This window comes from Pavona decussata, unplaced genomic scaffold, assembly GCF_977016875.1.
Source record: "Pavona decussata unplaced genomic scaffold, jaPavDecu1.1 SCAFFOLD_418, whole genome shotgun sequence".
Taxonomy (NCBI): domain Eukaryota; kingdom Metazoa; phylum Cnidaria; class Anthozoa; order Scleractinia; family Agariciidae; genus Pavona; species Pavona decussata.
This window is the reverse complement of record NW_028145780.1, coordinates 251,308-264,617: the sequence shown is the minus strand read 5'-3', so window position 1 is coordinate 264,617 and position 13,310 is coordinate 251,308. Positions and strand designations below refer to the sequence as shown.

The following is a 13,310-nucleotide window of genomic DNA, read 5'->3' as shown; positions in this document are numbered from 1 at the left end:
GAAAGTCTCTGCTGTCTCTGAGTAAATTTGCTTTTAAAATAAACTCCATCTGGGCAAGGAGAGTATCGTACGGCATCTCCTGCCAAAGAACAAAACAAACGATGAGTAACTGCGATACACGGATTGCAACTGTTTGGTTTATAAAAATGGGTTGTCAGAACTTAGTGGGACACCATTCTTAAGGGCATAAAATTGTTCATGCATGTTGAAAATAATTGCGGAGAAAATTTGACGTAGCCGTAGCCACTTTGAATTGTACCGTAACCGACGACTCTGCACATTATGAAAAAACAAGGCATTCCCTTGTTATTTTATTCAAATACTGTACATGGAATCTGCAAAAATTTGTTCACAGCATGGTTAAGTCTTCAATATCCAAATTCGCTAAAATTTGTACCTGTCCTGCAAAATGCAAACAATTGGTGAAAGGTGAAAGGGGAGGGGTGAATTTGGGGAGAGGGAAGGGGGGGGGGGGGTGGGGTAGTTGTATGCATAGCATTTGGAACTCCCTGATAACACATATCTTCACCTTGTCTCAGGGTAGCCCATGCCAGTGGCCCAAAAAAATTAAGTTCTCAGTTTCAATTGACAAGTGTATAATTTGCAATCATCCAGACATATGTGAATAGACCAGACCTGAGGGTCTGTCTGTTTGTCTCTATTATTTTAATCTCTGTCTCTCTTTTCTCAACCATTTTTGTAGGCCCACAGTAATGACAAAGACAAGAGAGAGGCATTGAAAATGTCACAGGATGTTATTTCTCAACTATTGGCAGCAGTTCTAAATTTTTCAGACCTTTATGACCAGTTTAGTTTGGCATGTTTTGAACTTGGTATGGTATGTCTTCTTGTTGACATGACTAAGGAACTACAAGATGCGATTCCTCACAATGTAAAGTATGTGGTAGGTATATACCTGAAAAGAGTTTTTAGCACTAAGTGCCCACTGGCAAACATTCTAACTCCTCTACCTCCTTCTTCATTAAGCAACCGGCTCTGACGTCATGCAGTTACACTGAAGATGTCTGGTTGTTCAGTTTGTTTAAAAAGAAATGTCAAATGATTGCACCTCTTGTTTCAATCCCACTATGTACACATGATTGTAAAAATGTGGTCCTGTACAAATTGTGAATGATCATGCCACCTGATTTTGTGTTTTTGTCTATTTTCTGTGAGAAATGGGTAAATTTAAACTTTAAAGCTGCACATGCTTTTATTTTCTAACAAGAAGAATGTAAAGTCAATAGATAAGGTCAAATGCTTCTCAGAAAGTTGTTGGGTCTTGTCATTCATGGCTAATACCCTTTATTAATTTTTTGTTTTTCCAATTGAGTGTATATCAACATGCAAATTCTCCTTATATTTCTTCATGGTTCAAGTTGGGAGAATTTCTGCAAACATCATAACATTTTATCTTCAGTGACGTGTTCAGTTCCTTATTCTTGTTATTTTTATCATAGACCCTAATTTTTATTTGTTACCTATTTTATATCTTATTCTAAGTTCCCGGGGTAGCATGCACCCTGACCCCCCCAGAGGCTCGCGCCTCTGGCGCTCATTTGGTCCGTCTCCTCATTGCATCGCACCCTCCCGCAAAAAAAACCTGCCTACAGGCCTGCCATGGGATATACATGCAAGCCATAATAATTATACCATGGCTGAGAAATGAAGTCAGGAAGATCTAGTGTTTTCTCTTGGTTGTTTTTAATAAGACAATAATGGTATATAGTACTTTATTGGAGATTGGGAACGCTGGACTGGATGACAACAGAGATGGTAAACTGAATGAAGATTAACAAATGGTACAGGACTTCAACTGACAGTGGACTGAGTCTGTACTGGGGGACAACAGAGACAGTCACCACTCTCCACCAAAGCACTATGCCATTAAATTATTCCACTCACACATGCTTGGATATGAGAAAAATAAATCAACTTGGTGCTGGTGCATGCCAAGTGTTGACCCAATTAATGTTATATCTTAACTCCGATGTGTGGCTGTGGAATAATTAATTGTTTATTGAAGGGTTTGTTAATGTGTACGTGGCACTATTAACTCAGACTCCATCATCTCGAGTCTTTCATAAAAATAAACTAGCCTTTCAAAAATTCCAACCTCATCCAGCATCCAAGGACCAGTGGTTTGTCAGTGGTGAGACTGACAAGAGTCACCTTCATTGACCAAATTTAAAAATTACTCTTCAGTGAACTAATTAATCTTCAGCTAACCCTTCTGACAAAAACGTCAATTGTTTCTGATAATGTAACACATTAAGTATTTTTATCAAAATAATATATACAAAGCCCAATTTTTATGATGTATTTTTTTTTACATTTTCCTAGTCATTTGAGGGTCATTTGAGTTTATTAGTGCGTCTAACCACTATTATGTGCTTACCCTCGTTAAACAAAGGCGTTATTTATTTATTTATTTATAATGATTTGACTTATTGTCTTTCTTGTATAAAATTCAACGAAAATGTTAAGAAAAAAGTTATCAAAACAGTATTTTATGTTGAATTTACAGAATGCTGAAACACAGCAACTTTCACAGTACACAGTGCGTGGCAAAATGCTTTCTAGGGTCCTGGGAATCCTTCATAACATGTCAAAGCGTGTTCCAACGAGGAGGAGCTTCGCTGCCTGTCAGGCTTTGGATGTGCTTATCCCTCTCCTTAAAGCTGAAGTCATTCTTTACAGTACCAAGAGCCTGCTTATTTTGGCATACTTGACTGATGAAGAGAACAATCATTTAATCATGGCAGATAAAGGTAAAAAGGCAATTTTAAGGCAGACTAGCATGTAAGTCCACTTTGCAACAGCTGCTACACAGCTTTTCAACAATATTCCCTGCATGGGTACACTTCGGAATGTTTGTCCTTCCACCTTGTCCTCCAAACTCAGACCCTATTGCCCTGAGACCAAACTAGCTAAGTAAATTTTCAAAACCTGTTTTCCCGACCCGGCTACGAGTACCCCCCTCCCCACCCCCGTATGGAATTAACGAAGAATTCCGAAAGGAGGCAGATTTTGCTAAGTGCTTAGTTGTCAGACTTCAAATCTGGAGATCCTGGATTCAAGCCCCGCTCTGACCACTAGCGGGAGTTGTTTCATGGTAGGTTTAAGTTCAACTCCTTGGCCGCGCTTGGAAAGTAGTCAACTGGGCTGCCTCCTGTTGGTTGGGATTCTTAATTTGTTATTTACTGTATTGTTTTCGAATGTTGTTTGTTGTTTGAAAAGTTCTTTATGGGGAGGGGGTCATTTAACGTAGCAAGTCTGTAGCAGGCACATGGAAATTTAGGGCGCGCGAGCCACGCGCGCGAGAGAGAGTCACCCTCGCGTGTCTCCCTTCCTCGCACTCCACGCTTTTTTCCGAGCGCTATATATTTTTCACGCGCCTGCCATGCAGGCTAGGGTCATTTTGAATGAACAACCTGGATGCTGAACCTAAATTATTAATCCATTGGAATTTTCTCATTTTAGACCAAACACTGTCGTTTCAGGTCCTATCAAGTTTCTCACAGGCCTGCTGAAGAAGGCATTGACAATGCGCAACCACAGATATCTTGGCTTTTCTGCTGCAGAACTTGCCGAAGGACTTGCGCAAATTGCGGTCAATGATAACAACAAGAAGACGGTATGATGTGTTTTGAATTGTATGTAAATGTAACTTCTGTAATAATGGAGAATCCATCCAGAGTGCATCCCTCAGCGGGAGAGAAATCCTGGATATTTTTGGATAACAAAAGTTCCTTTTAGCAGTACATGTGTAAGTTTTCGAAAGCCAAGATAATACTGTAGGGAGTTTATATAGCTATTACGATGCCGGCAACGAGAACATTACAAAAAATAGGCTTTAATTTGAAAAATAATGGCTCTGCGGCTGCGTTATTATTTTTGGTACATTTCTTCGCCGTCCTCGGCCAAACAACAACGTGAAATGGCTAAATTCAAGGTTTTGTGGAAAACGTGAAAACATGTCGGTAATTTTACATTCTCTGTCTGAACTTGAACGCCGTTCCCACCAGTTTTATTTCTGGATAGTTTGGCCACATTGCACAAGTTAAGCTAAACCATCTATGATTAAACGAACGGGAATAATCGCGAAGAAGTGCAAGTGAGGCGAACTTATTTTTTCAAGTGACGTTTTTGTTGTCCGTTGCCGTCGTGGTTGCCCAAAGACCACGATCTTGCGCCAGTGTACCGAGCAATTTGGAAACCCACACCGAGGAACTTCGGTGTAGCCTACATAAAATGCAGCCTGGCCTGGAGAATGAAGTGATCTGGGAACGATTAGTTCCCCTTCCGATGAAGTCCTCATTTTTCTTCGGGATCGATAAAACGTACCAGAGATGCTCCCTGGAAATAAAGAGACACCTTATGGGATATCATAATGTGGTCTTGTAGGTGTGGCATCGAGATTATTTTCTCTCTTTCTCTTTACCGGTAATAAAAAGCGTGGCATGAAATAGACTCTGTACTTCATACACACACAGTGGCTGTGCTTAACTGCACCGTACATATATAAGCTTCTGAATCTTTACAATACTACGTATACGGTACGAACCTTAACTGAAAAAAAGTACACTACAAATTCAAACGACCATTAGAGCAGTATCTCAAAATTCATTCTTATACCACTAGTATCTTGCTGAATCGAAAGTGTTGTATGAGAAGGTGACATATCTTGGGCTTTCTTTTGTGATAAAAGTCCCTAGGAAATATCCAAGGGGACCATTGAGCCCTCCTAAGGCAAGTTTTAGAACAAATCCTGGTAGTGACCCTCGGAGAGTAATGAATTGTCCGAAAGAAGCGATCCCAAAAGTAACCTTAAAACCGGATGAACAAAGACAGTTCTCTTTGAATTTGCTTCTCGTTTTTTTTTCTGTCTTCTTTTTAATGAAGAAAGCAAAACCCTTTTCAGATGAAATTGTAACTTTTCGAACGGTATGTTCAAAGAGATCAGAGATCTACTTAGTTTACACGCTTCAACAACAACAACAACAATAACATTATTTAGCAACCACCATCCGAAAGTGTGGAATGTACTGATTTCAGTACGGAGCCTACTTTTGTTACTGCGCGTACGTTCTGCGCATCTCAAGATACTCGAGTTTCCTATGGGTGGTGCCTACTAATACAGGGATATTTTTGCACCGTTTAAAACTATGCGGAGAAAGTGCTTTTGGTAAAAAAATAAAAATTGGGGGGTAACCATGAGATAATAAGCTTCAATTAAAATTAAAAAATAAAAACGTCATATATTGCTTTGTATTTTACTGCTTTTTAGAGCAATTGATGCTTAATTATCTCTCTCGTAAAAAAAAAATCGTGGTTCCCCCCAATTTTCTTTTTGGATTTCAACAGCCCTCGCTAAGATGTTCTTTTTCCGCATAGTCATAAACCGCGCAAATTAAACTTCTTTATTAGTAGGCACCGTTCTTAAGGGAGGGATCATCCCTCGGATAGTAACGAGGTCGTTACTTGTTCGACTTCATCTCGTCACACATGTGAACAGATACTTACACACACGGCCACGCTTGGTCAGTAACGACTTTTTACGTTCATTTCAGATTGCTCAAAGCGGAGCCGTCCCAATCCTAGTGACAATGCTGCGAAACGCTCAGGGCGACGACGAGAGATTAAATGCATGCAAAACGTTGTGGACCTTGGCGTTTGATGAAGAAAACAAACAAGAAATTAAGAACAACCAGTTTGCTATTGCTGAGCTGCAAAACCTTCTGTCGTCAGAGAACAGCGAATTAAGGAGAGCTGCCGCTGGTGCATTATGGGAATGCCAGGGCAAGGACAGACACGCGGAGAAGAAACGGCACTCAGATACAGCACAGGAAGCAACAGGTACAATATGGCTAGCCTTCTTTCTTGAAACACCAAAATCACTAAAACTGACGCACTTAGTGGCAAACCTTCGAGATATAGGATGTCACACGAAAGTGACAAATGACCCTGTCTTACATGATGTACTCAGATCGGTCTTGGAGTGCTTTCCATTTTCCAGAACTAACCGGCCAGATTTAGTCTCCCTCGCAGCCTTGTCACGCAACGCTCCTCCCCACTGGGGAGGAGCGTTGCGTGACGACACTAAAAACGGCTGCGAGGGAGACTAGGTCAGATTGGGCAGTCTGTAAATCCAATGCGTCAATTTGAAGGGATGGTGCTGCAAAATCTTTATAAATAATTACTCCGAAACTTGTACGCGCTGTTTTGAAGAAATTCAAAAGACAAGCAGAAAACTTATCCTTCAAATTGGGACATTCCGTTTACGAACTGAGCTGTCTGGCCGCGCAGTTCTGATAAATGTAAAGCATCCTTAGTGCATTTATGACTGGGTCTCAATGGGGTTAACCGTAAACCGTCAAAATAGCAGTTATTATTAGCCGTCAAACGGTTTCAAGGTCTTTCACTATTTCAGCTGCTCATCCCGGACTTCTGGCTCTCAAATAATCGTTTCAACTGTTAAACCAGTTTCCATGTTCCCAAATATGCTTATTTTATGGTCTTTTCCACTTAATTTGCGTCTTAACTGATGTGGCAATTTTTCATTCTGTATCCTTGTTTTAAAATAAATTATGTCATCCCCCATATCCGCTTGCAAAAGTGAGCATGTCCTCTTTCCGTATTTTCACCCCTCATCCTGCCCTTAAAATAATAATTTATTCATCCCGCATCCCGCAAACAAAGGTCAGTCATCCAACTTTCCACCATTTTATTTAAATCCCGCATCCAGAATCCACATCCGACATAAATAGAGCCATCCCGTTTCCCGCTTTAAAATCCATGTCATCCCGCCAGTTCCTAGACTGCGAGCAGTCTCTCGTTTGCTCGAGAATCCGCTGGAAAGAACGCAAAAAATTTGGCAAGCGCGATATTAGGGGGACGAGTCGCGCCCGCGCGTGCGCGCGCCGGAAGGCCGGCGCGACTCGCGCTTCGAATATCTTGCGTTCTTCCCTGCGGATTCTGGAGCAAAAGAGAGACCGTCTGCAGTCTAGCCAGTCTTGCCTACAAAAGAGAGCCTATCCCGTGTCTCGCCATGGTATTTTCATCATCTATCCCGGTCTAAGTATTCACTTTATCACGCATCCCGCGTTAATTTTGAGCCGCATTTGGCAGCCAAGCAAACCTATACTGCATTCTCTATTTTAATCACAGACACCAAGCACGTGATGATCAGCTATCAGTGGGATGTACAAAAACCCATGATTCAGCTGAAAAACCAGCTGCAGGCGAACGGCTACAAGGTTTGGATGGATGTTGATGAGATGGGAGGCTCTACACTGGAGAGTATGGCCAAAGCTGTAGAGAATGCAAGTGTTGTGTTGGTTTGTGTGTCTCAGAAGTACAAGGAGAGTCCAAACTGCAGATCAGGTAACTAGAATTTGTTTGGATCTTCACATGAAGGAAGCTGGCAAGAAAAGGGGTCATCGAAAAACGTTTTAATTAGTCTTCAAAGAGGCTGGAATAGTAGAGCAAGCGAAATACGCGAACGTACGCGAAAATACCCTTTCGCGAAGATACTCGACACGCGTGGCGTCTCCTCGTGGGAGGCGGCTGTTGTACACGCACGCGTGTGTTTCGCCTAATCCACTATACCTGAGAGAAATAAGACTACTCGTAGTTTAAGTATTATATTCAGTAGAGAAAACCTATTGAGCTACTTATACTGAAAACTGACTGAAGATGAATTGATCAATGTTACCAGCGTCATGATATACCTGTTAACCTCTGCTGAATGCAGGGAAAGAAAACAGAGAAACAATGATTTTCAAAATAAGATCGCGAGAGGTAAAGTGAACTTGAAAATGTTTTTTTTCCCTAACTTAGAACTCTACATGTCACAACCTTTCGCCAAGGCAGGAGAGTTAATGTTATAGAATTGGTACTGGAAAGGTCAAAATTGACTTCCATATTTGACACCGCGGCAGTCGAAGATATTAGCTGTTTAGATCATGAGTCATAATCAGGGATAGAGACCGCACGTGGGCCGGGGTCCACGCAAACCCATTTGTTGAAAAAAATCTATTTTAGAAAAAAATTGCGCCACCCTTCACGTCATAAACCTGCGCGGATACACGCAAATTTGCGTGGGGGCCTCTACCTTATAAGAAAAATAGAAGAGAAAGTCCAGTTCGGTAATCCTGGTTTACATGTAATCAATTTAAAAATGTGGTTAACAAAATCTAACTACACGCCTCTACCGATGAAGCTCATCAGATTCAAAACCCAAGAGACTCCTTTGATAGTACCGAATTTGTTGTTAAAATTTTAGAGGCAGAATACACGTATCAGCTACATAAGGACGTCATTCCACTGATGATGGATTATAAATACAAACCTGATGGATGGCTTGGCATCATTGTGGGATCAAAATTTTGGATTGACTTCAGCGAAAAGCATAAACTGGACACTAACGTGGAAAAGCTTACTAAGGAACTCGGGAATAGAGGGAAAATCGCGGCACAGGAAACCATTCAAGGTATGAGATTCTGGAGAGTTTTTAAAGTGTCAATCATGTGACACTGTTAAAAAATACCGTGGACCAACTTTGTTCAGGGTTCGAGACAGCTTTTAGGATATCCAACGCATTTTCACAGGATACCGAATTTTTGAAACTGATTTGCATTTGTTTAAAATGGCTTTTTGAATTTTTTTTTTTTTTTTACAATTGTAACCAGTAATCTGGGCTCTTGGTATTGATTACTGAACTTGTTTATGAACTTTTCATCGAGTTTCTTTTTGTATGCGCATGCCACACCAATGGCAAAGCTTCTAAGTTACAAGTGTAATGGTGTTGTTAATATTAGCCTGTTTCAGGCGTTCACAAAGTGGGCGAGGGCGATTCGAAGAAACGAGAAGTGACCGGAGAGAGGACAGAAAGAATTCTTTCCTTCTTTAAAAAGTCTCAACACCTAATTTTCATTTGCCCGCATCGCAATTTTCTTTGTGCTGTTATCTTACAATTATTCCACGAGCGCGCGTTGGATATGAGATGATAGATGACCAACGAGGCAAGATCTTGCTGATTTCGCTTTGCAAGAACAAGCAGTAGACAATTTAATGGTCGTTATTGCTGGGTCATGGTATAGGCTCATATAACATGGCCGCTAAGCCAATCAAATCCTTGGAATTGCATTATACAATGATCCACTTTTTAATAAATATACAATTGAATGTCTGCTCAGGCAGGCCAGTTACAAGTTGGGTCCTTGCTTTGGCATGCGAATTAAAAAAAAAAAACCTCAATAAAGAGTTGAAAAACGAGGTTAGCAATCCGGCGTAGTTTAAGTCTTCTAACAATGTTAATTGAACTCGTTTTCTGCATGCGCTTGTCAGTATAAATTACTGAGGGCCCAGTTAGTTAGCTGCAAGTGTAAAAGGTTGATTGAATTGACCCCTACTGTGTGTGATTGTCCAATTTCAGCGACAGCTGTTGATGTTGTGGATGCCGCGCCCCAGACCTCCATCAGATCTTGGACGAACAATGACGTAAGAAACTGGCTCAAGGAAGTGGGATTGGAAGGACGGTTAGACTGTTGTTCTTTTTTTTTTTTAATGAATTTTCATTTCCTGACAAAAATGAAAAGACGTCACATTACATACAAGAGTTTGAAATAGCCCTTCAAAAATTCATTAATAATTCATAAGCACATTGACCCATCAAATGGCCGATAAAACATCACGTGTAGTGGTTTTAAAACCCGATAATAGAGTGTTTTCACATGACGTCACGGCGACCATGTTGGTGTCCCAAAAAAAAGAAATGGCGGCCATGTTGGTGTCCCAAACTAAACCTCTGGGAATTGAACTCTATTTTTATATGAATACTTTCTTTTGTTTCAGTAAACCAATATGGCCGGTAGTCACGTGAATGAAAACACTCTATACCTTCTCCTTATTAGTATGCGGTGCATGTTTAATGTTTTTCTCGTATGCCAATTGCCAACTTTCACAAAAGCATCATTGTTATGAACTCCCTTGACACACGCTTTTCCAGGAATGTTTTTGAAGCCGTTCTAAAAACTCGCAGCAGTGTTTTGTCGGGTCTAAAACCACTCGGCTGCGCCTCGTGGTTTTAAATCCCGATAAAACTCTGCTGCTCGTGTTTTAAACATCAAATACCGTGTAGACAGGAACGAAAGTGGTTATTATGAAACACACATGAAACATAGATGAACGTGTACAATAATCCATTTCGAGTGCAGTAAAGCACACATCTACAAAGAAAACTAGAGTCGTAAACATTAAGACTATTTTGTGCATACTCCCCACGCTCAGGGTTAAAGCAGGTTCTTACTGTTATACCTCAAAATGTTAAGTTCACTTTCTAATTAAAAAATACAATTGTCCTCAAGGATGGGCGGATGCTTTTGTAACAGCAGTGAAAAATCTGTTGTTTAGCAATAATCAGAATCAAAAGGTGATTCGCTTGTAGAAAATCTTCATTCATTCATTCATTCTCCAAATTGCAAGCAAATTATCCGCATCCGATAGCTCGTCCAAGTTAGTATTCATACTGTTGCAGCAATTAATTAAGTCCAGCCGAAAACTCTTACTAACGGAAAAGTTTCATTTCAAACTCGAATGACGATTTTTATAGCGTGTTTCAGTCATGTATCTAATAATTTCATTTTGTTTCCTATCGTAAACTCTCTTTTAAATTTGGACGGACAGTCGAAACGACAAACAAATAAACGAAAGAATATTGGATATGTTCAAGGAAATTTCACTAAAAGGTTGGGCTGGTTATTGTGATGAATTTGTGTGGTGAGAATATTCTAAGAACCGGATTATTTTTGATTTTGTCACTGTCAAGAATATGTATTTTGTTGAATTCTGTCTTGTACTTGATTATATTAGGTGTGCATGGTGCGTTTTTTTTTTTTCCAACTCGCCTTCCACTACGGGTTTCAAAGCGTCCTTGATGACTATCATGTAGACACTGCCTCGTCCCCAGTCGCTCACTCGAAACTGTAGCTGGCGGTAGCGGGTGCGCGGGGAAAGACGGGAAGGGGAGAAAAAGCGAAGACCTATTTTTCTCCTTCCCATAAGCCTCCGTTTCGTGCTCGTCCCAATGCTCCTCTAGCTCGTATTAACACTCATTCCCAACCTCCCTCGTAAAGAAGGGACGAGACTGTCGAGAATGCAAGTGTAGTCTACTAAAAAGTAATTAAACTGTTCTTTGTTGTAATCTGTGACATTTTTTCTCAACAGTGTGGATTCAAAAGCTCTCAAAAGAATGGATGGTCGGATGTTGTTGCGACTTCAGGATCTTCGAAAGGAGGTTGAAATGAACTCTATTGTTTTTAAGTTTTTTTGATAGAAAAACGTTTTACCCCCGCATTTGCAGAGCCGTTTTCACACGCCTATGGCTTTCAAACAGTGAGGTCTCCTGTGATTCTGTTTACGTTTATTGAAACATTATTTTGTTAAACTTCTCACCTAAAAAAGAAATCTTATTTCTCGATTACAGAGTCCAGAGTTCTTCTATACGTCAATCAGGACCGACCTTAAACTGGATAGCGTGTTTGATGTGTTGGAATTCACAGACGAGTTGGACAAATTGGAGAGATAAATTAGCACTGACTTCAAACGGACGAGCGATACTCTAGCACTCAGCTTCGAGGATTGCCTAGGTTGCCCACTGCGCTGTATGCTGTGCAGTACGTGGTTGAGCAAGTGGTTTCAGTGGCTCAGAGGTCCCGTGAAAACGCATACTTTTACACTAAAACGATCGAAAACGCAGATGAGAACGAAGACTTTCGAAAACGGTTTTAAAAGTGGAGATATTTGGAAATGCATCGTTTAGTATGGACAAGTCCAAATTCGACATCTACACACGCGCAACCCAAGATGCCAGTTGTTTTGATCGTTTCCGAGTGTTTTATTGTGGACAGATGAAAACGATTCGAAAACGCTAGTGTGGACGAAGACATTTTGTTACGTTTTCTGCGAGATGAAAACGAGACTTTTGAAAACTCATTATTGTGGACTTGGCCAGAGAAGTTGCAAAGTAATACAGTCAAGTGAAGGCAAGCTCACCCGACAGTTGTCGTGAAATTTTCGTGAATTTGCCGAAACGCGACTGACGACTTCGTTTGAGAAATAGAAATTGGTGTATCGGCAGCAACACAACGAATATGAAGCTAACAACCCAATGACAACAATACAAGTATTAGTAAATATTACAAAAGAAGCGAAATACCATTCATTAAAAGCATCCGAAATAGTCATCGGAAGGCCTTAGGTTCGACTCTTGATAGTCCGTCCTGAACACTCGGATTTCCTTTTTCCGAGTATGCCTGTGTCATTCACTGAACAATACTTCATTCTCACGGACCATTCATTAAGTTTTTAAGATATTTTAGTGGATTTAAGATCATGATGTTACATTAATTTTTTCTTTTCCCCACTTCACTATACGTGCCATCATTACATCCTACACTTGGTATAAATACATTACTTACTTGCCTACTTACATACAAACTCTGTTTTATGGACACCCCGCCTTGCACGGATACCGCTTTACAGGGCAAAATTTTCGCGAACCATTTTCACGTTTTATGTAAATACGTTGAAGCAATGTAGAAATAAATACCTCATGTAAGGTATCGTATTAGTTCTGCCGTAAGAATTCCTAATCTGAGCTCCACCGAAAATAAATCCCAAGCTCCCAAGTATGAAACGAATACGGCTCTTAGCCAAATATACTGCCACTTCAGGTAATTTTTCCAACAACTTGCAACGCAACGTTGTTGCGAGAAAAGTTTGCAGGTGAAACTGCACGTGTAACACCCCTCCTTACAACTCGTCTTGCAACGAAAAATTGCATAAAAAATGGACTAGCAACTTGCAAGGCAGGGCCCGGTTGGTCGAAAGCCGACTTACGTTAATCCCCGATTAAAAATTAACCGAGGTTCTTATCTCGCTCGTTAAAAATGTTTCTAAAAGCTAATTTTGGGCGGATAGTAAAGAAAAGTCGTAAATCATAACTTACAGACAAAAATCTTTGGAAGAATCTTTATTTATTAGTAATTAAACTTGAGTCGAAGTTCATTTTAATCCGGGATTAAGTTAATCGGGCTTTGAACAACCGGGCCCTGCCAGGTCACTGCGTTGAAACTTCAAGAAAATATAACCTTCTATAACAGCAACGCAGATGTTACAAGCTTTCTAAATTGTCAAGTCCAACCCATTTCGAAACGCAAAATTACCAGCAAGAGGAAAGAGGTTGAGCGCTTTTCAAATTTTCATGTTTACGCTCGCACAAGATTGTCGATTCAGCTGTTAATTTC

The 13,310-nt window shown here is 40.4% G+C and overlaps 1 protein-coding gene across 2 annotated transcripts; it reads left to right on the top strand.

Moving 5' to 3' along the window:
* Positions 1-507: 507 nt before the first annotated feature.
* Positions 508-13,245, top strand: LOC146450833 (uncharacterized). Of its 2 annotated transcripts, none has more exons than XM_085099924.1 (9): positions 508-904; positions 2,528-2,771; positions 3,504-3,637; positions 5,574-5,859; positions 7,171-7,386; positions 8,288-8,494; positions 9,440-9,542; positions 11,230-11,299; positions 11,489-13,245. In XM_085099924.1, exons 1-9 carry the CDS (start codon positions 743-745, stop codon positions 11,588-11,590), a joined length of 1,524 nt encoding a protein of 507 aa, XP_084956050.1. In that variant the 5' UTR covers positions 508-742; the 3' UTR covers positions 11,591-13,245. The 2 variants fall into 2 exon arrangements, with proteins under 2 accessions (XP_084956050.1, XP_084956051.1); XM_085099925.1 differs by having other exon boundaries at positions 782-897.
* The last annotated feature ends 65 nt before the right edge of the window (positions 13,246-13,310 follow it).

What these genes read in the sequence shown, in the direction of transcription:
- LOC146450833 (XM_085099924.1), top strand. Translation starts at nt 743, where the DNA reads ATGTCACAGGATGTTATTTCTCAACTATTGGCAGCAGTTCTAAATTTT. An exon ending in CTCACAATGTAAAGTATGTG is followed by an intron (nt 905 to 2,527) that starts GTAGGTATATAC and finishes TTGAATTTACAG; the next exon opens with AATGCTGAAACACAGCAACT. An exon ending in GAAGTGGGATTGGAAGGACG is followed by an intron (nt 9,543 to 11,229) that starts GTTAGACTGTTG and finishes TTTTCTCAACAG; the next exon opens with TGTGGATTCAAAAGCTCTCA.